This window comes from Dicentrarchus labrax, unplaced genomic scaffold (assembly GCF_905237075.1).
Source record: "Dicentrarchus labrax unplaced genomic scaffold, dlabrax2021, whole genome shotgun sequence".
Taxonomy (NCBI): domain Eukaryota; kingdom Metazoa; phylum Chordata; class Actinopteri; family Moronidae; genus Dicentrarchus; species Dicentrarchus labrax.
Window position 1 is genome coordinate 19,188,175 of NW_026136705.1, and position 27,429 is coordinate 19,215,603.

Sequence of the window (27,429 nt, forward strand, 5' to 3'; positions counted from 1 at the left end):
TGGTCGAGCTGACCGACTGTGCTGACATCAGCTGAGGACACTTCACCTCCCAGGTAGTCAGGAGGACCACTCTGATCTGATCCTCACATTGTCAGCTGCACAACCTCCTGTAACCTCTATCAACCAGCCTCATTTATTTGTATGTATGCGTACAAACACACACACACACACACACACACACACACACACACACACACACACACACACACACACGCACCAAGTACACTGTCAGAGCAGACTCACAGCCAGTCCAGGGCAGGCATGTGTTGACAGAAGCTGGGGTAAGGAAGCTGCTGCAGCGAGGTGTCCACCATGGATCTGACGATAGGGAAAAAAACATGTTATTGCAAAACAGAGATTACAACTCTACACAGCTGGAGTTCCCACCACTACAGGACAGAGCTGATTCACTGTTCCAACAGCTTCAATACCTGGATACAAAAGATCTGGGGCTTATTTTGAAAAAAAGAGAAGGAACTGACAAGGATAAATTACAAAACTTAGAAAGCTACTGCAACAGAAAGGCAGTGACTAATGGGCTAGACAACAGGAAATTAAGTGTCAGTCATGCACAAATAACTAATATCAGGATATCTGCTCACAACAGCATTACCAATCAGCAATGGATAAAATACCAAATTCACTGTCATGTGTTACCTATCTCAGGTCATTTTCAAGTCTCTGCAAGTCCTGAAATGAACAGAAATGTTTGTCTAGAAGAGGGGAAATTAGAGTAAAAGCCTTTGCTTTGAAAAATGGATGGCAATAAACCAAAGCATATGTATCTATATCTGTAGTTAATGGGGTAGAACATGAAACCCGTCTGATATGGTCTTTTAACTAAAGGGAGTAAAATCCCCCTTAGACACTAAAAAGTTACAATATAGTCGACACATCTCAGTTCCACACAGTTTTCAGATTAAAAACAGACTTTGATATTTCGGGTGGGAAAACTTCAGAGGAGAGACGAAGCAGAGACCAGAAACAAAGGACTCTCCGCTGATTCCTCTGATGAACGGGGAAAACCAAAAGAGAGGCATATGGTCACTCCTGTCTAACAGTCACTACCAGGAGGTACAAACACTCTTTGACTAGGCAGACAGAGTGAGAACAGATTTAAAGGGGCTTTTATCTTTCAAGCATAAACATTAAAAAGAAAAAGATAGCTGTTAAAAAGAAAACAAAGAGATTCAATCAAGTGAAGAAATGAACTGTGGGCAGATAGGTGTGAAGCGGACGACAATGTGAAGAAATGTGACTTAAATAAAAAACTGGGAGAGCAATAGTGTAATCTTGATGTTGTACAAAGAACAATAGTTAGGGCTGAGCCAAGCCAGGTCAGTGATGCAGGGAGACTGGATGGAGAGGAGGGAAGTGGAAGGGCGATGACGGAGAGAGATAAAGAGAGACAGAAATGTGAAGTGGTCTGTAAGGATGGAAACAATCATTTTTAAGAGAATCTCAAAAGGGAAAGGGCATTAAAAGCTATTAAAGTGCATCTCCTCTAAGAAATACGACAGGATTATTTTGTAACTGCATTTTAAATCACTTTGATCAGCCTGTTGTTTTGAACTGTGCTCTATAAACCTGACTTGATTTGAGCTGCTGGCTTATGAAATGAACAACACTAGCCAGGAGAAACTGATATATTGGCATCCGTAAGGCTCGACTGACTCCCTTGATACTTGATCACCATCATAACACAAAGACATGACTGAGCATCAAATGAGGCCTGTAATTGAGTTGTATAACTAAGCAGACATTTGACATGCATGGAAGTTATTGATCTCCCCTAAAAGGGTTTGGAAGAAAGTTGATTGTAGAAAAGTTCTGGCATGCCTCACACGACAGATATACATGTGGTCTGACTAAAATACTTTTTTTTCCTATATTGAGTAATTTCCAGTTAGTGTATGTATAGATTTTTTTAATACATTCACACGTATGCACAACAGAATTCTGAAATTCCTCATTTCAGAGAACTCAGAACATTTGGGAACAAGATCAACACTATAACAGAACATTTTTAAGGAAAAATGATGCAACTCACAGATACATGAGAGACTGGAGCCCAATGAAAGTATCCTGGGACAGGAGGCTTAGTGGGTTATGATCCAACATCCTGGGAAAAAACAAAACAAAACAATAAAAAACAATTATGCAATTGTTATTAAAAGAATAGTTCAGCATTTTGGGAAATATGCTTGTTTGCTTTCTTATAAAGAATTAGATTGATACCACTCTCATGTCTGTACATTAAATGTAGCCAGAAATTGATCCCTCCAAAGGTAGGTTACTTTCACAGAGCCAGGCTAGCTGTTTCCCCCTGTTTTTAGTCTTTATGCTAAGCTAAGCTAACTGACTTCTGGCTGTGTCTTCATATTTACAATGCAGACATGAGAGTGGTATCAATCCTGTAATCTAACTCTTGGCAAAAAAGGCCTATATCCCAAAATGTGGAGCTATATGCCTTTGAAGCAGCACAGTAAATCAGAGGTGTCTAAGCATTTTTTCTACACCAACACCATACCACACACCTTATCATCACACACTCACTCACTGGTGACCTACAGGGTAACATAAATAAACATTGATGCAGTTTACTCCCGCTGTTTCTTATCAGTTGAACTTCTGAGATAGTGTTGTCTATTATAAAACGATGTTTTCCAAGACCAAATAACAGAGTGGACTTTTTTTTTTTACCACACTGTAAATGCTTTTTACTCATTTTTATTGATTCAATTTTCTCTGTTTGGGTGTTAATTGTCACTAGATAGACAAATTATAGAGTGAGGAGTGAAGGGGCTAATGGTATCAAAGTGTCATTGTTGTATGACCTGCTGAGTCTGAATGCAGAATACATGCAGCTTGTTACATGCCTGAAACAAAGTGCACAGCTCAAAACTAGGGACCACTAACTAAATAATCCACTTCTCTAAGCTCTTGACCTCATGAGATGAACACAAATTCATTTTTGTTTTATGTTACACTTGAGTCAAATTTGATTTCCCAGGGAAAATAAGACTCAATCCACACGGCTGTCCATAATTTATGATTAGTTATGGGTACAAATACAACTCTCCATTCTCGCCTACGGCAACCCAGATGATTTTAAGCGCATTGAGGGGATTTGTTTGCAGGAGGACACCCAAAACCACAAATTAAATCTAAAAGGGAGAAAGCCCATACAGACATAGTGACTGCCGGAACTACTTACTGATAACTTTGAACGTGTTCTTGCATATTTCAGCAGTCACACAGTGTCCTTCCTTCTACATTCATATATAACCACAGTAGAGTACACAACACAGTGACATCCTGTAGGTGCATATGTGTGTGTGTGTGTGTGTGTGTGTGTGTGTGTGTGTGTGTGTGTGTGTGGGTGGGTGGGTGGGTGGGTGTTACTCACAGCCACTCTAACTGATGGAGATCATTGAACACACCGGGGCTAAGGGAGGAAATCAAGTTCTCACTAAGAAACCTGAGAGAAAGCAGAAAAAGGAGGGATGGATTTAAATAAATATAGTAAAGTAAGTGAGTAAGTAAAATTTACTTATATAGCGCTTCTCACAGATCACAAAGTGCTTCACAGAGGAAATGTAAAATAATTAAGGCACAATAGGCAATATAAAACAAAAGACAATAAAGGAAGGAACAATGCATAATAGAATAAAGCATTGTATAAATGAAAAAAGGGAGCGAGTTGATGTGTATTGTTGCATTAGTACAGCTACATATACGAGAGCCTTGTTGTGCAGAGCTCTGTATGTAAGGGTGAGGATTTTGAACTGAATCCTATATGCAACAGGGAGCCAGTGAAGGGACCATAGTAATGTGGGACCGTCTATTTGTTCTAGCGAGTAATCGTGCTGCTGCATTCTGAATGCAGACAATTACGAGCACACAAACTAAGTGAGGAGAAAAGTGTGCTACAGCAGTCAATGCAGGATGAAATAAAGGCATCTGTAAGCACCTCAAGTTAAACGGTTGAAACTATGGATCTCATTCATCTTTTAGTGTAGTTTCTCTGACTCCTATAGATACACAAGGTGCACAAAAACATACCTACCAACATATCTTAAGTTATATATGAAACACAGTAGAGCTTAATCAATTAATTGATCGATCAATTAGTTCATTTATTTTGATCATAATTCAAGCAATAACAATACAACAATAAAACATTGCTAAACATTCTCTAGTCTCATAGTATCATGTTCTCACATGTGAGGATCTTAGTCATATAGCATGGTAAACTGAATATCTTTTGGTCCAACAGAACAAGACAAGCTGTGATGGGCTTCAGTTTTGCAATTTTTGGACATTTCACAGACTAAATAATTAGTCGATTAAGCGTACAGTACGTCAGTTCTTGCCGCTAGGAGGTCTGTCACATTAAAACATTAACAAAAGATGTGGTTTTTACGACGTCATGAACATGGGAACGTGTGGGATCATGGGAGCTGTTGTCTTCATTGTTTCACAATCATCATTGTTGATAAAAATCTATCTGACGTCACTCATTGTTCACGGACGAGGTAAGTTTTAAGCTACATCTAGAATTTTCTCACTGTGTCTAAAACCCATTTTCTGACCTTAATATACTTACTGGAAATACCTAGTTTAGGATTGGTATTTGTAGAAATCATAAGCAGATTTCCGTTATTCATAATAATATGATGCCTGGCTTCCTCTGATATTGATCTTATTCCTTTCTGTTTTGTTTATTCTCAGATTTGCACAGTGTCACAGCAACAGTATGGAATAAAAACAATTTATAATAATAATAGCTTGGCAATTCTGTGCTCTATTCTGATCACAATTTCTTTTTTGTGTGCAAATAACCAAGAATTGTTCAGTGAAAGATGGTCACCTTATTCATTTAAAGAATTTAAATATAATCTAAAACAATGGCTCCCAACCTGGCAGTCGTCAAAGCTTCACAGGGGGTTGAGAGGCCTTCTTGATTTTTGAGGGTGTAGGAAAACTTAGATACATACAGTAGTATATCTTAACATTTCATTAATTTCTGTGAAAAAAAAAAAAAAAGATATTTCCAAAGTTTAGATAAATATCTAAAATTTGAAGACCTGAAAACAAGCTATATTCAGCTTTCACACTCTGCCACATTGTTCTGCATTAGAAAAGTACACATGTCAAAGAGCTAATAGAACGTAATAGCACAACGGCGAAGCGTCAGAGTGAAGAAAAACACTGAGAAAAAAAACAAATCCAAAAAATATTTCTATTAAGAGGGTATGATTCTTAAAAAAAATCTGAATTCTGGCTAGAACAGTTATTTTAGATTAGCGGTCCCCAACCTTTACACATTGCGCTGTGAAGCGCCTTGAATTCTACCTCTTGTATTAAACGTGTTAAATGAGTTAATAAATACTTGATCTCTTCCTGCCTATTCTTCATTTGGCACTTATTGAGATAAACTCGTCAGAAATACAAGTGAAAGCAAGAAAAAAAAAGTGAAGTGAAGAAAAATAACAATCCATATAGTTGTCTCAGGAGATATTAACGACATTAATGAAGTGAGTGGGATACTTACAATCTCTTTAAATTGTGCAAGCCGCTGAAGGCATGTTTGGATATAAACTGGAGGCTGTTGTTCTGCAGAAACCTGCGAAAAGAGAAACAAAAAAACTGAATTAATCCGAAACTCCAACACTTTAGCTGTCAAAGTGATTAATACCCTGTTGTTAGAGTAATATCATCATTATCATTTGCTGCACGATCATTTCTTTTTTGCTTTCACCCTTCAGTAAGAGTGAAAGGATAATACACTCATCAGCATATTCCCCACAACCACACACAGGGGTCAGTGAAAACAGTGTGTACTCCTTATCAATCAGAGGCTATTATTTTTATAGATTGTGCAGACAGACCCGCTTGATGAAAACAATTTAACCTTGTCTACGTCACTGCACATTTTGAGACATGATGGACTCATGGACAAAGCCCTCAAAAACAGGTGCTGGACTAGAGCTTCAATTATTTGATCTATTTATGTTTTACCATTTTAGATTCACAATTAAACAAATAAATGACGCCATTTCTAGTCCTATAATGTTCATTGCTCTATCTTGTTTTGAATCTTGATGAACAGCCAGTCGTGATGATGATGTTGCAGACATATTTCTGGAGTCACACTTAAGAATTGTTAGAATAGCCAGTAAGTCTTCATTATTGATGATATATTACAGTACGTTGAGTCATCACAACATCAACAAACTGATGACATTGGGTAGTTAGTTTAATAACTACTGTATAGTTAAATGATGCAAGCTGTCTGGGAACATTTAGCCGAGGCAATAAAAGTGATGAGAAGAGCTATATTTTACTTCAGGTAACTGAGTGTGAAAACTGCTTGTGCTGTGCTTATCTTCCTTGTTGTTGATCTCTTCTCTGAGTGCCAAGACAAAATGTGTTTGTGTCATGACTTGCCACATTTCATAAGCAATCTAATGGCAGTAAATGTAATACAAGTTAATGTACTACAATATATGGGGAAAATAAATATAACCATGGTAAATAAAGTGATGAGAGCTTGCTTCAGAATGGATTTTAAGATCCTTTTATTGGTTTATAAAGCTCTTAATGGTCTTAGCCCTACTTATTTATCAGATTTGCTTTTACATTATGACTCATGTCTTCAGGTAGTGGACTTTTAATCATCCCCAAAGCCAGAACAAAGACCCATGGGGAGGTATCTTTTCACCATTATGGTCCTCTATTGGCCCTATCTATTTAATTTTATTATTAGTATTAATTATCCCCTTTTTCCATTTATACATTGTAATGCTTTTCCTTTTAATAACTCTGTTTATTTTGTGTATATATGTATTTATACATCTTAATCTGTTATATTAATTTGTAATGTGTGGAGCACTTTGTGTCACATTTTGCTTGTATGAAAAATGCTATACAAATAAAGTCTGACTGATTGATTGACAACAATGTCTTTCACTTTATTTCCATTATTGCACCTTTTTTCGTAAGGTATGGTAAGTCATATTTGTGATAAGACAGAACTTGCGAGAAGTGTGATTCATTTATGGATAAGTATAATTCTAACCAGGATTTAGTTCTGTGTAGTTCTTCAGATACACTAATCCACACTTCCTTACAAACATCTACACTAACTAAACTGACCGAGTATACTGTGAAATAGTCTGTATCAGTCTCAGATGAAACCCAGATAAATAAAACTCTATCAAATGAAATAGTCTGCATGCAGATATCCGGCCATCTGTCACTTATTGAAGTATCTTTGTTTTTGTAAATGGTAACATATGGTATGAGTGGAGTTAAATTAAGTAGAAGCAGGAACAAGATACTATATTTTGCATCTTATATCTGAAACCATGCAAGATAATTTCAGATATGAAAGCTGGATGAGACAAGGTGAACAAATTAATCTTTGCAATACATTTCTGTTTTAATTCGTCAGAGGTTTTTCTTTTTGAGGCTTTTGTTAGTTGTACTAGAAATCAAATAGTATGTTAAACGTTATTGGCGAGGGTCAAGTTGTGACAATTGTGCCTCTTTGCTGTCTTGTTTATCATTTGACATGATTATTTATGAAGCTTTTCTCAGTAAGTTTTGAAAGGCAAGAGATTCCAGACTAACTGTCCCTCCAGCTGCCTGGATCACATCATGACATCAGTGAGATGCATGAGCCTTTTCTTTTTGCATAGACTGTTTTCTGTTTCACATAGTAAAATCAATGCACTATAATATAATTTAATCAACATAATGACACCAGTTTGTCTGGTTCTGGTGTCTGGTGCAGTAAAATGCAGTAACTTATAAACACACACACAAACTATTTTTCAAAACACACAAATGTCTGACTGGTAGAGATGTACTGCGTCACAATGAAATCTCATTAGAGCATTAATACTGTCTGTCATCATATCCACCGTGACTTAAGAGACAGAGTAACAGGAATGACTTAACATCCATGCTTGAAAAGGCATCCAACAAACTGGCTTATGTTGACGTGGCAGCACATTATAGATTTGTATGTGTGTGTTAAGCCCATTTTGGTTTTGTGATCAAATTGTCTGTAAAATGTTTCAAATTAAATTTAAACACGAGCAAAAAAAGCATAGTTTAATGGTAATACACAGTAGTGTTTTCTGTTGAAAAGATGAAGAAACTGTCAAAATACCAATTTAATTCACCAAGAAAGGTGATGTGTTCTAATCTATATTATGGATTTATGTTTCCTTGAATAATATGTATATGTATCTCTTTTGTCCTTTTGTCTTTTTCTAATCTTTTTACATTGTGATAGTAAAAATACCTCCTTTACCTAATTAACTGTATAGCAATGTATGTTTTCTTAAGGTGTTACATTCACCAGTTTTGATTTTTGTTCATTCATGTTAACTTGTTGTGTGAAGGACCTAAAATCTCCTTTAATAGAATCTGAGGAAGTAGCCACAGTTATACACCCATTGTGAATAAAGAAACAAATGAATGATGAGAAAACCGATCTAAAAGTATATATTGCGTGCATGTGGAAAACAGCATAAAAATACTCACAGTCTCTCTAGGGCAGAGTATTCCGAAAAAACAAAATCCGACAACACTCGGATCTCATTGCTCCTCAGTGACCTATAACAAAACCCATGAAATGCCACAGTTAGAAACATGGCACACATTACACATAAACAGACGGAGAGAGAGAGAGAGAGAGAGAGAGAGAGAGAGAGAGAGAGAGAGAGAGAGAGAGAAAGGTCTGAAGCATTATGAGCAATAAACAGTGACACAAAAATCTTAACTACAGCTATTTTATTCTAAAATGGCTTTTAAAGAGTTTCAAGATTTAATAATAATAGAAATACCGTCTGTCAGAGTAGGCACAGTAATGACTTGAAAAGCTGATGAGCCCAAAAATTGCATTAGACTTCAAGTGAGCCATCTTTGTTTGAATCTTTAAGAAGATTGAACTTATTTGCACTACAGCAGATCACACCATTAGTAGCAAAAAGGAAAAAAAAAAAAGAGCTGTTGCATGCTTATTTAACTACAATATAACACACGTACGCATCAGCAAAGGAAGCAACAATATTCTCCAACAATGGGCTTTCACATTCAGACACCTAAAAAAGCAAATATATTAACACCAAGGTTGTTATTAAAAGCCTTTCAATACAGATGAGTCCAGGATCCAGTTGTATGCAGGGATGTAGTGGTAAACTACCTTCCTTGTCCCCCCTCATTGATTGATACAGCTGATCTGAGTCAACTCATTTCAAAACAAAAATACAGCCTCTGTGTGTTTTCTGATTATTAATACAGAAAATGAAAAAAAGTACTGAAATGACCAAAAAAAAGGGGGTCCACAATAATAACTTCATTTCAACCAATCCACAAAAACTGTTGACCTACTTGAGCCCTCCAGCAATTTCATATTGCACTTACATAAAGTTGGGGGACTTGTGGGACATAAATCCATAAAAAGAATAGTTACAATCGATGCAGCAAGGGTCAACTTATCCTGCCTTTAAGTCTCTTGTGAGTCGCAAATCACACCTCTCAGGCATTTCTTTTAAAACTGGTCCTCGACAAGCTCAAGCTGAGGTCACCCCGATGACCTCTCGGTAGCTATCAGACTTGACAAACTTGACAGCAGTGGCTGAATAAGTTGCCTCCCAACATAGGAATAAAAGTTACTAAAACAGAGGAAATACAGCAAGTAAATTGCTGTATGGAAGAAACAGAACAGAAAGAAAAAAGGAAAAATACTACTACAAATTGTTTTTGAACTAGTAGTGTAATGCTTCCTCGCTGTGCCTTTGCTATGGGTGTTTGTGTGTGGGTGCAATTTTTTGTTTAGACTAGAAAACCAGGAGGTCCAATAAGTCATATGGGATTTCAAACTAGGCTCTGGCCTGTGGTTGGGTTAGTCATATTTCAATCTAAAATCGATATCGAAGCAAGGCCAGACAGATCCCTAAGAGTAATCAGTAAAACTGTGGAATTGATTCTACAACCAAAAAGCAGCCACTGCAGAGAAGATAAAGCAGGAGCAAAGCGTTGTTGTCAGCAGCATTCAGTTCTGTACTTACTGAAGCGTGAACATTGATGTCTGGCTGCGGAAAATTCATGCATTACTTAACTTAAGAACTTCTACTTTATCAAGAGCAACCTACTAAATATGAAACAGAGTGATGGCCTGTATAAAAGCAAAGATCGTGTGAAATGACCTGCTTCCTTTCGTTTAACAATCCCGGAATAAATAAGATGACACTTTGAGAGGAAAATGGCATATTTATGAGAATATGCAAATGAAATCGATGCCAAAATCTAAATGTCACCTAAAAACAAACCGAGATATCTCGCAAAGGTCAAGAGTGTGATGAGAATCATGTGCATGACATCTGACAGAAAGTACAAAACAATCTAAGTAAAGTCCTAAAAAATGTTAGCTCGTGAAGATTTAGAGGACGTGAAAGAAAGTGCTAGAGGCCACTCCATCACACCAGTCTGTAGTCATTCAGGACAAACGGTGGCTTCATTAAATGAGACATAGTGATCGGGGTATAACCGATTTTTTGCCAATTTGAGGAAATTAATGAACCAACAACAAAATTGTTCAAACAAAACAGCTCGTTTTAGGAGAGCTGATATTTAAAGACTTAAAGAGTATTTTTTTCCTGGTTCTCACAGGCAACAGAGCAATCAATTGTGTGAGGTTTCTTACTGAGAGTCCAAATTACAAATGAATGGATGATTCAATTAAGCAATCAGGCCTCACTAGAATGACTTGTCAGATGCGGAGGATCTAAGACAGCGATGAATGTACGGACAGTTTGTGAAAATGTCCTAAACAGAAGTAAATCTTTTTTTATTGGCTACTCCAGTCAGTGTTCAATCAATGGTTATTTCATTCAGAGGTGGTTTCAATTTGTTTTATTCAGGGACCTCTTCACTTAGAAGGGAAACACCAGACACTGCTGCTGGAAACATTAGCTTCCAACTATACCCGCTAAATGAGACAATGATTGCATTTAACAAAGAATACTGAATATCGAATAATAAGGATAACGAGCATTTGAGGAACAAGTTGTAGTCTTACAGGGGGTTACATGCTGGAACCATTTCCATGGACTTTCTGGAGTCTTGTTGTCATTATGAGGTTGCCTCATATTTCCCAAAATGTCAAACTATTTCTTAGATTTCTTAGAACAAAGAAGTTTTGCTTTTCTCTAACCAAGTCACGCAAAAGTCAAACTCCTGCATCAGGTTTCCAGCAGAGAAACACTGGGTATTACAGCTGCCAAGACACTGACCAGCACTTAAAAACATCAGCAGAGTTTTTGTCTTTCTTTATTCACAATGCTGAGTACACAACCCCACTCAAAGTCATTTCAGCAGATTACAAACGAGATCCGCGAAGTTAAACCTGGGGTTTAGGCTTAGACTTCAAAGAGCAAAAAGAGGTCCCAAAGCCAGGTACAAAAGAAGGTGGTTGAAAATGCTTAAATGTTTAAACATGCAACAATAGCTGAGACCGAAATCCAACAAATTTAAACATTTCAGGGATTTCTAATCCTTTGAGAACAGTCATGGTAATTGGATTTTGGTGTTTTTTTAGGTCATTCCTCTGTTCACAAGGCCCTTTTGTCAGAAATCCTGATGAAACCAGGTCCTAACCTAAATTAGCTTCTTGAGGAAACAAGCATTCTGAAGACTACTTAAATTGGTAGTTACAAAGATAGAAGTATAAGAGTCATTACAGTCAGAGGACACTTACAGCCAGGTGACATTTGGAGAGAGTAGAGGGACATCCTGCAGGTTGACTTCCACACACTCTACGTCTGTCTGTATGCAGTCACAACTCGCTGGATACTCCTGCAAGACTACACCCACACGCATACACACACTTTAAAATAGTTTTCATAAATGTTAACTATAGAGACTTATTACAGAATTCTTATAATTCATAGCAGTGGCAATGTGGGACACAACATGAAACCTATTTTGAAACCTATAAGGGACACAATGAAACCTGTTTAAGACTTAGAGTCGATAAGTGTCGGTCTGTCTTATTGCTCATGCTTGAATTATTAATTTATTACATTAATTCATTCATAGACAGAGTGCCTTAGTCTTTTTCCATGGTTATCTGCACCACTTGACATTAAGCATGATTTCCTGGATTCTATTTTTTCACCTGCCTAACAAAAGAGCCATCAGAGCCATGCAGCATTTCCACCGTAGTGTCTCCTACTCACTTCACAGTCTGTACTGATTCCAAGGTCATCAAATACTGACGGCAGCGGTGTTCAATTAGTTGCTCATCTCAAACTTCACCACTAGAGGCCACTAAATCCTACACACTGGACCTAATTAAAGGTCTAGTTTAGAGTCAAAAGTATTAAAGCTGAGGCTAACCATAATATTACATTACATTGGGTATTGTGAGTGATCCACATTAAAGCAGCGACAAGGAACTTTTGTCTTTTTTTTAAATTCTTATTCCCTGTAACCATATAAAAATAGCCAATCTTTTCGCTGATAGCCTTGTGTGCTCGTCCTATAGTGGCAACAGTATTAAACTGAGACCAGATAAAGTTAATAACCAGTTAAAAACTCCTTGTAGTAGGTTTAAATACAGATGCATTGCCTGTGTTGACATATCTCTGTGTACAACTAGGACATTGAGTGAAACTGCTGTTTTTTTCATCTTTGTCGGTGAAATTATTTATTTATTTCTACCAAACCAGAGTTGGTGATTGTTGGAACATTGGAAAGGCTAACAAAGACAGCTTTGGAGAGTTTTATTTTGTTTCTGTCCAGGTTGAAGTTTGTGTGATTATCTGATGGTAAAATTACCAGTTTTGTCAATGAGTCTGGTCAACCGACTACTGTTTTGGTCTAGTGCTCTAGGGCGACATATATAATACTGTATACACACACACTTACAACACTCATTCAGGAAGTACTGGTCCACAGGATTGGTATTGTGTAGCGTTTGACCAAATAAGTCCGCCCATCCAAAGTTGTCCCCTGCAAAGCCAAACAAGGAACAATAATTATCTGTACACGGCAGACAGGTCAAATAAAACAATCAGCTGGATGGCTGTGATCATTAACTTCACCAGCATTGAGGCATTCTGTTTTGTTAAATCACTGCAGTGTTGAAAGCCATATCTTTGCACATTGGATGATTTCCTGAAGGTTTTGGACTAGGACCCTCAGATGTCGACTTTTAATTACAGTCAAATGTGCCTCACAGGAGACTGCAGAAGTTGAGCTGAAAACACTGTTCTGGCATAATTTCCTGACGTTTCAGTGCAGTTATTTTTAAAAATGTTGTCAGTTCAGCTACATGTAAAGAGATCTGACAGGTGCCAAATTTCAAGCACACAAGGGACTTGGTACAATCTAAGTATTGTTGAATGTATTAATCTGTTATGTTATTGAGATCAATACTATCAAAACACAAGTTGGCTCCAGGCTATTGCCATGTCTACTGCAAAACTTCATTATCAAGACAAATATTTTATACTCATCTACTTTGTCTAAGCAACTATTATACATAACTACACCACAGTGAGGGCAGACCTTGCATTGTGCTTGGCTGACTGGTATTCTAATGAGTATCAATAAGTCAAAATTAAGTACTCCCACCTCGTCGGTTTGAGTATCACTTCTTCACCTTTTATGCCTGCAACCTAGCAACCTATGCCGACACTGAACAAAGCTACACACTCATCCTTTCTACCCAGAAAAAAGGGATTATAACAACTATATCAGACTAATTGGCACTGAATATCTGAATGAACCTCAGATTAGCTGTAGATGTTGTTTAATAAAAGACAGAGAGAGCTGTCAAACATATCATCTCTGAAAGGAAGCCAGCACATTCTTAGTGTGCACCACCCACAGCTTACAGTCAGCCATTCAAAGCCTCTCTAATGCTGCTCTGGAGGCTGTAAATTAACTGGGAATGAAATACTCCAGAAAATAAACTCACAGACCAAAGTTTTTATTATATTATTCCAGACTGGGTATCACATATGGTGAAATGTGCCAAAAGGTATATGCACATTCCTATGGAAGCCCACTTATAATGTTAAAACACATTTTGACCCATCGCTAGGACCTGCAGAAGGCGTGAGGCTGTGCCGTAATAAATTTGCTGAACCCTCTGACAAGTCACACCATTCTCTGACCTAATGTACCTTAAAACTGCCCTCACCCAAGCAAAGAGCAGACACTCTTTTGCTTAAATAAGGCCCTAGATCTTCCTCACCATCCTTTTTCAGCTGGTCTCACTTCGTCACAGTTGTTACAAACAGCTTATCAACACCATGAGGAAGGCCAAGAGCAGAAACGTGTGGGTGAAATAAACGAGTTTTATAATTAGTCGGCAATGAAGCCAAGTGACAGTATCTTCAGGAATATTATTCTAATGCTTACTCTATTTATTTGTATTTCTCTCTTTCTCTTCCTTCTTTCAACTGAGTCAGCTGACTGAGGGCATCCACACTTTACGTTCAGTCAATCAGACTTTGCGACAACCTCTGTGAGCCAATCATGTTGTTGCTGTGAAACTTCAAAATTGTTCCTGTCTCTGCTGCTGTCAGATGTTATTTCAGAGTCAGATCAGTGCAATCCTCCTCCACCCCATTCACCTCCAGTTTCATCAGAGCCAGCAACTATGGGTCCTTCCACTCAACTCACGAGAAGTCACATCTTCAGCGACCACCACCACCACCAGTGTCTAGAGTCCACAGAGTGATATTCCTGTTCGGCTCATAGCGTGCTACCCCCACAAAAATGACATTACAATGATGTCTTTTCCTGTTGATGATTGTTGAAGTTTTTACTTTGAAACTAGCTGGCTAACTAAAAGCTAGTCACACATTTTGACAAAACTAAATTTTACTAGGCCATCCTTTACCATCTGATAATGGCACCTTAGCACACTGGTGTAAAAGAAACAATGTTATGCTATGGCACTCCCTCTTACGTGAAGATTTTCTTTGAGCCTGTTACCAATTAAAGGGATAGTTTTTTGAAGTGGGGTTGTATGAGGTATCTATCCATAGTCTGCATATTAGTATATATTATATACCATAGTAGACGGCAGTCGGCACAGTTTAGAGAAGCACTGCAGACGTGGAGAACATCTCCGTTTACCTACACTATATTTAGAATATTTTCACAGCTTTACGTTGCTGTAAGGCAGCCCCTTCCAATGGGAAACTGAAGCAATTATATCCATCTATGCTCTCTTCAAAGCCACTCCACAGTAATTTTACCTAGAAGAACAAGTAAGTGTATAACACAAACAAGTGAACAAATCAAGGCAGCGGTAGAGCAGCAACTCCTGTGTTCTGCGAGGTAAAATGACGAAAAGAAAAGAGTGGCTTTGGAGAGAGCAATATAATGGCTTCAGTTTCCCCTCGGAAAGGGCTGTCGGACAGCAAGGTAAAGTGGTAAAAATATTCTAAATATAGTGTCCACTTTTTAGGTGGTTAAAATACCCTTTGTTAACATCCACAGCAGTATATCGCTTAGCTTCTGTGCTGGTACACCTGGCTGCTTCTCCAAACTAGGGGTTTATGACTGCTGATATACTGACTATGGACAAGAACCTCGTAAAACAAAAAAACAAAAAAACTTACATATTATCTGATACCTGTTCTCTCCTTTTTATTCCCACTGACTTGGTTGTTCACTCTAGCCTAAAGAGCATGGTGTAGTGCAAAACAGCACCTGGAGGACTGAACAAGCCTACATTTTCACACTTTATATCTATGATTAAAATATAAGAGTGCTTAGATTTAACTGGAGAGAGTTTGGCTTGAAGAACAGGTATTTAGCAGGTGTAGGGTCACGCACTAGGCAAGTTGCTTTTATCCAACACATGCAATTACACAAAATTCCCTGTGGTGTATGCAGATATTTGCCTAAAATTACACAGAGATTCACCGTTCAAATGTCAGAGACCCCACAGATAAAAGGGCTGCAGTGTTTATATATTCAAGTTGTATACAGAACCCTTATCAAAATTTCCAGCAGGTCAGTGTTTACCTTTGAAAATGAACAAGTAACAAGACGGCTGTGAAGATGATGTATAGCATACTGAGGAAGGGCCTGGTGCCCATTGGTATGTTTTTTCCCAAATTCTTATTACAGCAATGTTGTACAACATGAGAGTAAGGTCTGGCTGCCTGATGATGAGGATGGGAAAGATGAGAAGTAATACAGCTCCAAATGGGTCTCTGGTTATTGGCAGGAACATACTACCACAGCCAGACTGAGACTAATTTGTGCTTGTTTATTAGCCAATATGAAAAATATGCCTTTACCCTGCAGAAAGTACACTGTTTTTCAAAATATAATATTGTGTTACATAAAAAGGGACGTAGGAAAAACCTTATGTGTTTATTGCATTTCATGACTAATACTGTAAACTCCTTGTGTCATTTCTTCTTTCAGAATTGTTTTTACTTATTTACAAACATTTACATTAGTATATTAGATTAAAATAAAAATCAATCTGGTCTTCAGTGAACGATGAGCATGCACATGGTGTGACGAGTTACAGTATATATATTGAAAATTGCTCTTTTTTAATACACGTATATTAAACATGACGCTAACAGACAGATGTGAGATTGGTACCATTCTTCTCACATAACTCACGGAAAGAAAGCAAATAAGCTTTGTTTCCCAAAATGTGAAACCATTTTTAATCAAGTTTAACAGATACTTTAATACCAGAATGGTGTTAATATGTGAAACAGAACAATTCTCTGAGAATGAAAGGTCTCTTTTTGAAATATTGGCTCTTGTGTATTCCATCTTTTTTTTTATGCTATCCAGTCAGTGTTACTCTGTCCTTAGGCCCAGAGTTCTCTTCTCCAATTCAGTTATTTTGCAGGTTTTTTGAGTGTGGTGAGGAGGTTTTTTTCCAGTGGCTCATACTCCAGATGGCCCAAGATCCTGAGGGATATAGGACAGCAAGGGTCCAGTGGGTTCTGGAGGTCTGGGTCTGGGGTTTTTTGCCAAGATACAAGAACTGTTTGTTCTCAAAACACTGTTTCTGCATGTGTCACATTAAGTATTGCTTAAGTTAACATTTAAATGGGGCTGTATCAAAGTGACTCTCTCCAATGCTCTGGCTCAAATTATTTAATGAATATTTAATCAAACAATACCAAAATGAAAAAAACAGTCTTTGCATTTCAAAATGAATAAATGTGCAGTAATATGATAGGATACTGTTGCTTTTTAAAACTCATTACAAAGTGAACTGGCATTTATGATTTATACAAATAAAAATCTGAACCTTTTCCTTTTCTCCTTTGCTAAAACCATCAAGACACAAGGACTGCTGTGAGCACTTTACTAACTGTATCACCAATGCAACAAGCATGTCATCCTAAATTCTTGATTTTATTAAACATTTCAGTTGCTGCCATGGTGTAAAATGAACGGACTCTTCTCTGCTGCATTATGGCAGTCATTCTAGTCCACACTTGGGACCAGAATGACTCCAGTGGTATGTCTTTATAATAAACTGTCAGAATGGCATAAATCTGTGAGCTCTCCCAGGAGGTTGGTTTAGGTTGCTGGCACAAAGCTGTGCTTTGATGTCAATGAAGCCCTCACTAATCCACTGACAAGCAGCCTGTTCCTTTGTGAATGTAGGAAAGCACAGTAACTGTTGAATCTCTCTTTTTGTCTGTGTTTGATATATATAGCCATTATGTGCAGAAGTTTTATGTGATTATAACTTCTTTTGTTCTCAATAAGTCACTACCAAAAAACTTCAGTTAATAGACCAGACTTAAATTTGCTTCTGAACTCAACCTGCCTTTATTTGGAACAGGCGTCTAATTCCTTTTGCACAAAACTCTTTTGGGCAAAGATGAAAATACTATGAAGTTGTTTATTTAAATAGGAATATTACTTATATAGTATAGTATAAAAATGTAGGTGCTCATGGTTTTTGTAAAATGAAATAACAATTGAATTGTGCAGAATCTAACTAATCTAACTATGCATGTCCATACTGACAAAGGTTTAAACATTTATATTCACAAATATCACTTGGATATAAAGGAATCCGAAATCCTCTTCACTTTTTTTCAAATTCTCTGGCACAGCTTGGATATGGGAGTTGATTTAAGAACTTTTAATAATTACTTGATTTTACCTGCTCTTACTAACTCACTTGGAGAGGACATGAGCAAGTCTCTGCTAATAGTGCACAACTTCTCTTGGCTTTTTTTTCTTCCTGCTGATCAGAGAAGAGTCTGATACATTTGCTGTAAAGTACAGAGACCACAATGTGGTTGAGTTTAAACTCTGCTTGTAGGAAAAACCACCATGACAAAAGACACCATATCCAAGGTAAATTGTATTCTTAACTTTCACCCTTTGCCTGGAAGTGTTAAATGAGGATTTATACTTTTGTTGCCATTACCGTAAAAGAAAAAAAAAGATTTGTCTTTCTGTTGAAACTAGCTGGATGATTTCTCTGTCTTTTACTTGTATGGATACTCAAAATCAAACTTACATGCTGTAAAAAGGCAAATTTGTGAAATGAAGCTATGATGACTCAGGTTTTAGCCTTTATGTGCAATGAAAGTATATTTGTGTTAAAGTTTGTTTATTTTGTTGATATCTGTCGACAGCAATCAGTCGCATCAGTTGGCAGAGGGAAGGAATGTAATGAACCTTTTTAGGGGAAGACTGATAACACTCATTGTGTTAAGCTACAGTTTCAGGTACAGTAACAAAATAAAAATGTATCATTTGTTTTTTGCCGGCAGTATTTCTTGGTCACCCTCAATGTTCCGAGGCTTAATTTACATACACACACTTACCACATCGACGCTCGTCAGCTCCATTTGGACAATCCTTGTGTCCATTACACTGCAACGCCTGTGGAAGGCACTCACTCATGTTCCCACATGGGAAATGGCCGAGGGGGCATGCGGTGTCTACTTCCACCCTGCTGGTCAGCAGCGCTGAGGGAGAGATGCAGGAAAGGGAGTGAGATACATACTTACAATTAGCACCGAATTCCAGTGGTTAAATGTCACATTACAGGATGAATCCCAGTGGCACTTTGCAAGCGAAAGCAGTTGTAATGTAATGACTATTTTTGAATGAAATACAAGTATTCAATATGCAGGCATAATACAAAAGATACCAAGTCATCAGAATACAGGTTCGTATTGGCCACTGATTCTGAATTTCAAATGCTTTTTAAAAATACTGTGAGCACCACAAATCCATTTGCTACAACAATGCCACTTCAGCAAATACTGGGGAACTTTGAAGCTTTAAGCAGCTAAAATGAAAAATCTTATAATAATAAAGTAATAAAGTAATAAACTTGACAGGAGAGAAAAATATTATTGTCTTTCCAGAGTAGACAGATCTGTTTTTTATTTAAAATAAAAATGTCCTAAGAGCTCCAACAGACCACTGGACTCAACCTGAGGAAAGGCGCCTGTCTGAAGTGTAGAAAAGTACCATATATTTGCCATCCTGACCGATCCTGTCTCCATGGGGTTAATTCAATTATATAAATGATGAATAAAATTACAGCTGTTGTGCCAAGTCCATAAATGGCACAGCGACTCACATTTTAGAGATGCTCATATCATCCTGCAGCTGTGTAATGGCTAAAAGTAATTAACTTTATGAGAATAAACTCTAGCTTTCCTGCTCTGTGACTCTCACATGTAAAAACCATGTATCAGTCAGCTTAGGCACAACATAATGAAAACAAAATACAAAACCATGTTATACCTCCTTTTACTGCAAGCACAGGTAACCTAAGCATATGTTAACAGCAACATATAACTAAACTAAATTTCACTTGAATTTCGCTAATCCAGTTAACTTGTGCCGAAGTAGTTTAGTAGTAGCATTACTTCATGAGAATAAACAGCCAGCTTTCCTTCTTCCATTCACACTAATAACAAATAAATCAACTACCTCACAATCAGGCTTCGGTAATCAGGATACAAAAAAGTGAATGTAATCAATTACAGAAAAAAAGGAAATATGTAATAAGATTACATTAACTAAATTGGGATTATTATCAAGGTTACAATTTTGAAATAATAACATACTACAGTGAAGTCTCACACCACAAACCATAGCTAGGTCTATGGGCTACTGCCTTTATTAGTTTAATGAAAAGCAAGTTTTTAACATTTTTTATGCTGAAAAGCTTGGTTTACATTTTCTTTTCTACGGTTTTATTGTTCTGTTTCCAATTAGAATACATCAGTCATTCTTTTGTTTTTATTTGTATATTTGGTATTGAGGTAATCCGAAAGTACCATAAAGTAATTTATGACTACATTTTTTAACAGGTAATTAGTAATTGTATTGGATTACAATTTTAAAGTAACCCTGAACAATTAATGTCCAAAACATGAGTCAGCCTTCCACGTCTCTCCAAGGCACCCATAAAGACTTATATTGGCTGTTCATTTACTTCAGCATGTCGTGTCTCTGGTCTGTAAAACAAGCCAGAAACAAATCCCTTATTATTGCCTGCCAGCTAACACAAAGGCCCTACTCACTTCTGCAAAGGGCACCATGTACCATGACTCCCTTATGATTACCTTTCTATTGACACCTTAAATAGACATATAAAACTCTTTATTGTACTTCTTGTACCATTTTTGTTTGTTTTACCAGCAGTCATCCAACCTAACCGTATCATCAATGATACACTTCTAATGAACATTGGAAAAACAAAACATGTTTTAGCTACAGAAATAAAAGCAACAAGCATTTTTTAATGTTTCTGGATCCAGTTAATTGATATGTTTGTTTGATTTTTTTGTATAGCCTACTATGAACTGGATTCTCTGGGATATCAAAACTCCTTTGTAATGTGGCATTAAGGATAAAGAGATGATTCAGAGCGTAATTCAGAACATTTGGTTTTATTTCAGTGCTTTTCCTTTAGTATCCCATCCATCAGTGTTTTAAGAAAATGAATGCACACAGTACTACTCACATCTTTTATAAATCCCGACCTCATTACATTAATGCACTTCCGTTGGTTTTTTTTCTCTTGCACAATGCAAATATAATTATATGTCACACTGCTAACTTGCAGACTTCCTGGTCAATTTTTATGCACATTTCTGTACAGCTCTTTACTTATTAAGTATCCAGCCATTTTGTACATATTCCCTCACTCTTTATATTTGTATATAGTGGTTCCTTTGTCTTGTCTCCATTTTTTATCTTAATTTATATTTTTCTATTGATTGTGATTCTTACGCACCAATGTACCAAGGCAAATTCCTCGTATGTGAAAACTTACTTGGCAAGAAACCTGATTCTGATTCTGTGTGGAATTAATCTTTATGCAAATTTAAAGCTGCCATTTGTGCATGTCCAACACTGGAATTTGTATCGATAATCTTGCATCACAAGACCCAAAACAAACCACAACAAATCCAAGAAATCCTACAGAGTCTACAGACAGTCACAATCAAGACCCATCAACCCCAGCTGTTCATCCAAGCAACCACCAGTTGGCCTGATTGAGGACTCTGCAGAAAGTGTGATGAAGAAAAGCAAACACAGAAGATGCAGGTATTGTTTTCAGGAAATGAAAAGGCAGCGCTATCAGGAACGTCTCCCCTCTTTACACAGTCAGACACTAATTGGTAATGAGGAGCAGTGTTGGGGAAGTTACTTTTAAAAAGTAGTGTTTGCTTGTTACTCGTTACTTCTTAAAAATGTAATCCCTTACTTTACTTAGTTACCCTCTATGGAAAGTAACTTTTTACGTTACTCGTTACTTTTACGTTACTTTTATGGTGCTCGACTTTGGGCAGAACCCCCATCTCATTTCCTAAATGTGTATAGGCCTACAAAAAGTTCTACTATGGAGGACATAACAGGTATTTCTTTTGTGCTCTTTATTATGAAAAATGCCACAAACAGAGCACTTGACAAGAAAACAACAATACAAACAATAATACCAAATAGCATAGCCTCGATGCATCTTATGGGCATGTAGGTGAACACAAAACACATAAATACATAACTCTTACATTAAACAGGCTTGTCTCCTGTTACCGGTATCTTGCCAAGTATCGTTCTGAAAGTGGGAGATTCGACGGATTGATGGGCAACATTTCTTCGACGATGAACAAAGCAACAAGTTTGTCCAACTCTTGTTTAGATACCTGGTGAAAAGGAAGTTTTAGCTGCTTATGTGGGCTTGGACTCGACATATCACATTTCCCCGGGAATCTTGAGCTACAGGCAGTGGACAAAAGTTTCTGGCCAGGGCACAGTGTACACCTCGCACTCAAATTCCCTTATTTTCAATCAGTTCGAAATAATGGGAATACCTCCATCCCTCAAAAGTTACCGTTGGTTGTGATTGCTCCGCCGCTTGCCATGATGACTGACTCTGTGCATGCTATTGCTAGTACCAACCTCAGTGTGGAATGAGAGCCTGCGACTATTGCGCAAGCGCGCAGCTGAGGCAGCGTCGCTGTCAAATCTGTCCCTGGGAAAAGTAACGTTGTGCCCAACTGAAAAAGGAACTACGTTTCGTTACCATATTTTCAGTAGTAACGCGTTACACTACTTTTTACCCGAAAAAGTTACTTTACGTTACTTTAGTTACGTTACTGTTACGTTACTGTTTCTCGCTCGTTCTTGCTTCTCGTGATACTTCCTATTCCCAACTTAACGGGACGGTAGTCCCAAAGTTGCAAGCTTGGTTTTCCGCCTGGGGACGCTAGGGGGAGCGGGGAAAGTCACCATTAACACCAGAACAGGCCATTTACCCATCCAAATTATTTCTAAACGGGTTTATTAAGTTGAAAAAGTTGCCACAAATTCCCCTTTAAAAAATTTAATTGCAGTCATCCATGTTTTTGTCACATTGACAGCTTGAATCTACCGAGTTTGGGAACACAGAGGTAGGGAAACAATACCTCCTACCTCCAGCCATAAATAAACACAACAGGTATGCAAAACTGAGTTTGGTGTCCTTGGCAGGCAACCACTTTGAGGCTTTTTAAAGTGGAAATTGTAATTCATGTGATGAACTCAGGAGCTCCACTTTGATTAGAGTTTTGCGTTTAGCAATCGTACAAAATATTCCCCAATGAAACCGTTTATGACGTACAAATATACAAATGGTTCATACCTTGTGTCAGTTATATGAAGTATTGCATATAATGAGCCAATTTTAGTACAAAAGCTTTCTCATGACAGGCGAGGTGAAATTGTTTTGTATGTCATTGAGGATTTATTTTCTCTTGTGGTGCCGGGCATAAAATAGCATATGAAATAAAAAAATGTTCTTCCCCCAAAAGCTGCTAGAGGTCATGGATCAAGGTATGGAGATAATGTCAAAATAAGTTACATCCAGAAAATACATCCAGAAAGTGTTTAAGAAAACTGAGAGTGGTCTTATTCCTTTAAGGACCAGTGTGTAGGATTTAGTGGCATCTAGCAGTGAAGCTGCAGACTTCAGCTAATTGAACACCGCTGGCGTCTGTATTTGACAACCTGGGAATGAGAACAGCCTATGAAGTGTATCAGAAAAAATACGGTGGACTTTAAACTCACAAACGCAAAAGGTGTTTGGTTTGTCCGCTCTGGGCTGCTGTAGAACATGATGGTGTTTGCAGCATCTTCAGATATAAATTGCTCATTTTAACAAAAAAATAATTATTCCTGTATTCAGGTGATGAATGATGAGATTATGAGAGAATTAATGAGACACTAATAACAACGGACATATGAATATTGTAATATTTGTAATATTTTCTGCCAGTAGATTCTCTTAAGTGTTACACACTTGACCTTGAATGTAATTTTTTAACATATTATCATTGCCTTTCAGAGCCGCCATTTTGGTGAGAAGGAAAAAATACTACTTTATCCAGAAGTGTAAAGAGCCCATGTACAATTGTTGAATGAATGGCAGATATAAATGTGAATGCCAAGAGCCACTACAACAATATCTAAACCTACAATAACAGATTTTTTGGGCCACCTGGGGACAGCAGAGACAAGCTGTGAGCATTTTGAACAGTATCATTACTTTTTAATTTGATATGGCAAACTATATATGTTGCTTATTTACATGTTCAACAGTTAGTTAGAGTAACTTCAGCATTCAGCTGAGGTCATTTTTCTGCCCCCCTGGTGAATGTAAGTCCAATATTCACTCTCTTTTACCTCGGATTTTGGTCCCTACAAGTTACTGAGGGAAATATCTGGCTCTCTCATTTAGTCTCTTACTATCTGCTGTTTGGTGCTGAGGTCTTGTTGCAACTGAAAATGACGCAGTGAGAGTAGAGAGAGCAGTAAGAGTGAACCAAAACAGTAAAGGGGGGCTGGACAGAAAAACAATGAGCTGACAGCTCCGTAAAGCTGAGCAGAGCTGTAGATTCATATGATAATTCTCTGCAAGTTCATTACAAGCAACCCCTATCACATCGTCACATTGTTTTCATGTTGTCATCTGATACATTTTTATGAAAATTTAAATTATAGCTGTTGGCAGTGTTCTCTCATTTATGTGTAAAAAATGCCTCTGATTTATGTGACCTCAGTGGTTATTACAGTACCCGCTGTAATGTGTTGGCCACAGTACGCAGCCAACGTTCCCCTGAACACAAAGTCCTCCTGACATTTCAAAAGACTACCCTTGGTTAGTCAAAGTTGCAAAATCTAAATCAAAAACTTACTACGACAATCTACATGTCCTGCTTTGATGTGTGTCTCTTTCCTCAGCAACTCAGTAGCACAGCAGGAGTAACTGATAAGTAGTTATTGCACAGTGATCACAGTCGTATGGCATCCACTGTGTAATCTTTTAATCTATGCACAGACCAGAACACACACTCAAATTTAGATCTGAGATTTAACCTGAGATGTGGCTGCAGGACTTCAGCTATAAAAAGAGTTCCATGTATGAAAACAGACACACCGGGAAAGCTCATTGAGCAGGTGAGGTACTCCAGAACAAAGAGACAGTGTGGTGTTTGCACAATTTGAAATGTTTCCTTCATCTGAAACATGAAAGATGACAAACAAAAGATACAGGGTTTCAGGAATCTCCTGGTTTTCTAGAGTTACCAAGTGTATCATTGTTAGGTGAAATGATGGACTGTTTATGTGGTAATTAGGTAGAGTCATAGACCTCGGGAGCTGCATTGATCCATTTTTATACCCATTTATCCTATTCAGGCTGGTGTCAGAATGAAATTATAAAAGGTTTTAAATTAATGGCTTAGTGCACATACACAAGCATTTAATATATTGTCATTTCCTTTTACAATTAAATTCAATTAAAACACATTTTCACATCTTCGGGTTGCAGTATTATCTGTGTTTTAAGACCAGCTCCGTCATCTGCTTTCATTGTTAGTAAAGCTTCGTAAACACATGTTGCTGCATTGCAGTGAGTCCAGTTTCATAACCAAAGTGGCTACAAAGTTAAAAGAGCGAACAGTTCAGGTTAAATCCCATTAAATCTGTCAGGAAAAAAATGTATGCTATTCTGTACCAGGAAATGTAACATCATGGCATTTGTGTATTTGCTTACATTGGTGTAAGTATATATTTGTTTCTCTCTGTTGTTTTTTTTTTTTTTTTTGGTAAAGTTTTTACATTTTAGTCTTATCTTTTTTTGTCAACAATATTGCATATTGTGTTAGAGTTTAATGACGTTGGTGCTGTCTCATCCTTGTCTCAAAGGTTGTTGGTGAACATATTTAGTCATAGTTTTCATTCATGAAATTAACCCGAATTGAAATAAATGTGAAACCTGTAATTTTTAAAGCAGCGCTATTGATGGTTTGAGCCCACTTTATTAAGCTGCCTGCTGTTGACAGTAAGGTTCATGGCTACACCAAAAGTAGCCATTAATGTGGCCATGGCCTCTTTGTTGCCTCTTTTGGCCTTGAATGTGCCAAAAGAGGCAGTGAAGAAGGCTGCTAGCCAGAAAACATGGATGTAAACTACTTTTTAAGAGTTGCACTCAATACATTTATTAGACCTCAAGGATACATAACACACCATGTGTTTTAATGAAAAACACTGAATGTAGACTTTTGTTTGTTAACTAGAAAACTCCAGGGGCACCTTTAATATCCAATGGAGGTTAGTGTTTTGTTTTACTAATCATCTTAGCTGAGCTAGCAGTTGTGTTAAATGTAAAACGTCTCAAAACAAACAAAGAAAACAGCAATTATTAAAAAGAAAATAGCTGTGACACACGCAGGTGGTGCAAGTTTTATAATTGCAGTGGCTTTTCTTTTTGTGTAGATGGCGTCATGGTCATGTCTACATCTGCAGGTCTTAAACTAATGCTTTCCTTTTCTGTTGGTGGTGCAGGTTGTGATGTGTAGAGTTGATTTGACAGTGACGGAGCTGCTCCCCCTGCTAAAAGCTTGCTAAAAGAAAATTAGTGAGCGAGTTACAAGCCAGGAGCTATCTATTTCTCTATAATTTGTAACAGTCTGTTTCACTTCAGCAAAGGAAATATGAAAATCATTAAAATCATCTGGCAAAGCTTACACCTACACTGAGACAACAATAGAAAATATTAACCTCTCAACAGTCTTCCCAGCCGTGAAGAACAGATTCAATTTGACACAACATCTCTCTCTGAGGCAGAGAGCCTTCACACATGGAGATTGACGCAAACACTAATACATAATGTCAGCCTCTGTGGCCCTCTGGTCTGGGGGATGCTTGAATCTGGGTGCTCACCACAACAATATCCAACGGAACAGATATTGGTTTTGTTTAAATAAGTTATACTAGTATTTCTTGGCTGCACAGACACTTCAAACTGATAATGACTGTGTTCATAATTTAAACGTAATTGAAATCATAAATTGAATTACTGGTCAAGTATTCACTTAATTAAACAATTCCCTGTACAGTATTACACTGTAAAGATAAAAGTGAACACGATTTTTAAATAAGATGTTTCTGTTCATAGTAGGGCTGGGTGATAAATCGATTTTATCGATTAATTCGAATTTGTAGTTAAACACAATTTATTTTTAGTTTTTCTCTTTAACTTCCACAACACTGGCGCTCCCTTTGGGCTCCTGTAGGTCAGAGTGCGCTGACCCCTCCCCCCACCTCTCCACAGATAAACACAACACGGCAGCAAGCCAGGATGAGCTCGTCCCCAAAAAAGGCACAGTGTCGTCGGTTGTTTGGAACTGGTTTAGTTTTGTGGCGTCCAACAGCGAACAAACCACGACCCACTGCAAAGTTTGTTTGAAAGCTGTTGCAACCAAAAGTAGCAGTACGACCAATTTATTCCAGCACCTCAAGCAGAGGCATGCAGCCGAGTGGCAGAAATGTTGCTCTCTGCGAGATATACAGGACCGCAGCCCACAAACACCC

The 27,429-nt window shown here is 37.6% G+C and overlaps 1 protein-coding gene across 2 annotated transcripts in view; it reads right to left on the reverse strand.

Annotated features, from left to right (window-relative positions):
- rxfp2a (relaxin family peptide receptor 2a) overlaps nucleotides 1–27,429 on the reverse strand; it is a 48,827-nt gene that overhangs the window by 18,906 nt on the left and 2,492 nt on the right. For both annotated transcript variants that reach the window (XM_051400715.1, XM_051400714.1), the window contains exons 2-9: nucleotides 18,873–19,016; nucleotides 12,949–13,032; nucleotides 11,777–11,882; nucleotides 8,560–8,631; nucleotides 5,558–5,629; nucleotides 3,410–3,481; nucleotides 2,051–2,122; nucleotides 244–318 (exon numbers count right to left, since the gene is read on the reverse strand). In XM_051400715.1, coding sequence (XP_051256675.1) covers nucleotides 244–318; nucleotides 2,051–2,122; nucleotides 3,410–3,481; nucleotides 5,558–5,629; nucleotides 8,560–8,631; nucleotides 11,777–11,882; nucleotides 12,949–13,032; nucleotides 18,873–19,016 — 697 coding nt within the window. The remainder of the gene's footprint in view (nucleotides 1–243; nucleotides 319–2,050; nucleotides 2,123–3,409; nucleotides 3,482–5,557; nucleotides 5,630–8,559; nucleotides 8,632–11,776; nucleotides 11,883–12,948; nucleotides 13,033–18,872; nucleotides 19,017–27,429) is intronic.